The 2,500-nt window shown below is 46.0% G+C and overlaps 1 protein-coding gene across 1 annotated transcript in view; it reads right to left on the bottom strand.

The window, feature by feature from the left end:
* EMH_0045110 (glycogen debranching enzyme, putative) overlaps positions 1–2,500 on the bottom strand; it is a gene marked incomplete at both ends in the record, with an annotated part of 7,271 nt that overhangs the window by 132 nt on the left and 4,639 nt on the right. The window contains 3 exon segments of the mRNA XM_013496038.1: positions 1–84; positions 88–574; positions 1,735–2,297. The exon segment at positions 1–84 is cut by the window's left edge and continues 132 nt beyond it. Of these exon segments, the coding sequence (XP_013351492.1) occupies positions 1–84; positions 88–574; positions 1,735–2,297 (1,134 nt within the window).

The following is a 2,500-nucleotide window of genomic DNA, read 5'->3' as shown; positions in this document are numbered from 1 at the left end:
CTCCTGCTGCTGCTGATGCTGCTGCTGCTGCTGCTCCTGCTGCTGCTCCTGCTGCTGCTGCTGCTGCTGCTGCTGCTGCTGCTGNGCTGCTGCTGCTGCTGCTCCTGCTGCTGCTCCTGCTGCTGCTGCTGCTGCTGCTGCTGCTGCTGCTGCTGGTGGTTTAAAGGGGAAGAGTGCTGCTGCAGCAGGTAGGCGAGACAGCAGCAAAGCACCGAGCTGTGCATACACCCCAGAAAGGAGACGATCAACTATGTAGGGCCGAATCCAGTTGTATCCTTTGAGCTGCTGCAGCAGCTTACATGTGTGCTGCAGCTGCTGCTGCAGCAGCAGCAGCGTGGGGGTATCGTTGAGTCTATCTATTGTATACTGCAGCAGCCACAAACCCTCGGTGAGGTTTTTATTGATTGGGGGCTGATTCTCCTGCTGCTGCTGCTGCTGCTGCTGCTGCTGCTGCTGCTGCTGTCGTGCTGCATCCAATACTATGCATGCACCCGCCAGCCCCGCATACACTGTATCTCCTCCTCCGGGTATATTATATACATTTCTGTCTCCTTTTGTTTTGTCTATTTCTTCTCTGCTGCAACAATAAAATAAATGATTAAGGTCTTGTGTTGCTGCAGCAGACAGCAGCAGCGGGCTGCTGCAGATGGTATCTCGCAGCTGCTGCTGCAGCTGCTGCAGCAGCAACGTATCTTCTGGTTTCGTTATAAAAACAGCAACAGAGCCAGGGGGGAATGCATGCAGAGAGAGTGTAGACAAACCCTCATTTGGGGTGTATGTACACCCCGCAAAGGTAGATAGATCCTCATATATACAACCAAAACCACTAACACCATTTATCTTCTCTTTTTCTTCTTTATAAAACCCTAAACCCTCAAAAGGTATACACAAACGAGCCAACAATACCACCTCCTTTATACACCCACTCAGCTCCACCTACACACACAAACCCTAAACCCTAAACCCTAAACCCTAAACCCTGGAAATCGATATAGATAGAGGCAAAGGAGGTCCCGGGTAGAACGCAGAAAGGGTTTAGGGTTTATGGTTTCTAGGGTTTAGGGTTTCTAGGGTTTAGGGTTAATTAGGGTTTAGGGTTTTGAGGGTTTAGGGTTTTTGCTTACGGTTTGTGTGGTGGCTTGGTGGTTTGGGGTGTATGCGCACCTAATGAGTGTATAACAACAATTGAGGGTTTGAGGGTTTATTCTTTTTATTATAAGTATATCTTCTCCTTTTATATAAACAGAGAAATGCGTAAACCCTTCTCGAGCTAGTCTCTCGTGTAGTTTATTTAATATAGGACGAACACCAAGCAAACCCGGCATGCTACCTAAACACATAAACCCTAAACCCTAAACCCTAAACCCTAAACCCTAAACCCTAGAAAAAGAAAATACAAAGAAACCCTCGCTGCACAAGAGGAAAATAGAGAAAAAAATATTATTAAAAGTTAGGGTTTTAGGGGTTTATATGGTTTCTATCACCTAGGGTTTAGGGTTTAGGGTTTTTGAGGGTTTAGGGTTTTTGAGGGTTTAGGGTTTACCTGGGGTTTGTGTTCCAGGTAGAGAAATGATATTATTTAGATTTCCGTTTTCATCAGCGATGGTTGGGGTGTATGGACAGTGTTTCCACTCTCCATCAACAATAAATTTAATTTGTATATATTTATTATATTTATTTTTATTTTTATTTATATTTTTATTTATAAAGTGTTTATCTGAGCTCAGTATACACCTGAATATATCTCCTTCTTTCTGCATCTCTATCTCTTCTTTCCAGTTATCCCATTCTCCTTTTATTTTTACATTATTTGCTTTTTCTATCCACATAACAACAACACTATCCTCTTTCTCTTTCTCTCTTTCTCCCCCTGCTGCTGCTGCTGCTGCTGCTGCTGCTGCGGGGGGAGAGAGAGGGGCCTCAGGGTGATAGTCTTTATATAACCTCCGCTCGGTGACGACAGAAAGGGTTCTGGGTACGAGTTCATCTACCCCTCTTGTGCTGCCGCATGCAGCAGCAACAGCAGCAGCAGCAGCAGCAAAAGTAATTGTTGCTGCAGCACAAAACTTCGTTGCTGCTGGTTCGTTGTCGTGTGTACAATCATAAAAAAGAGCAGGAGGGGGAGAGACAGGTATAGGCAATAGAACGTATCCAGGTGCAGCAGCAGCAGCAGCAGCAGCAGCAGCAACAGTATCTCCTCCCGCATCAATAGCAGCAGCAGCAGCAGCAGCAGCAGCAGGAGGAGCAGCAGATGTAATACCTAGAGCAACAGCAGCAGCAGCAGCAGAACCAGGCAACTGCAGCAGAGAAGGACGGGGATCGAGTGAGCCTGCTGCATGCATACCACCATACTGCTGCAGCTGCTGCAGCAGCTCTTTTGGGGTTTTTGTTTGTAGGGCTTCTCTTATCAAACCACTTAAACCTAAAATACAAACAAAATATAAATCTACATTTTCATCGCCAGTAAATAACTCAGCATACACCCAGATGTCTTCGCGTA

Source organism: Eimeria mitis, genomic scaffold (assembly GCF_000499745.2).
Source record: "Eimeria mitis Houghton genomic scaffold, Emh_scaff1880, whole genome shotgun sequence".
Classification (NCBI taxonomy): Eukaryota; Apicomplexa; class Conoidasida; order Eucoccidiorida; family Eimeriidae; genus Eimeria; species Eimeria mitis.
The sequence above is the reverse complement of the archived record's forward strand: the minus strand, read 5'-3'. Positions and strand labels throughout refer to the sequence as shown.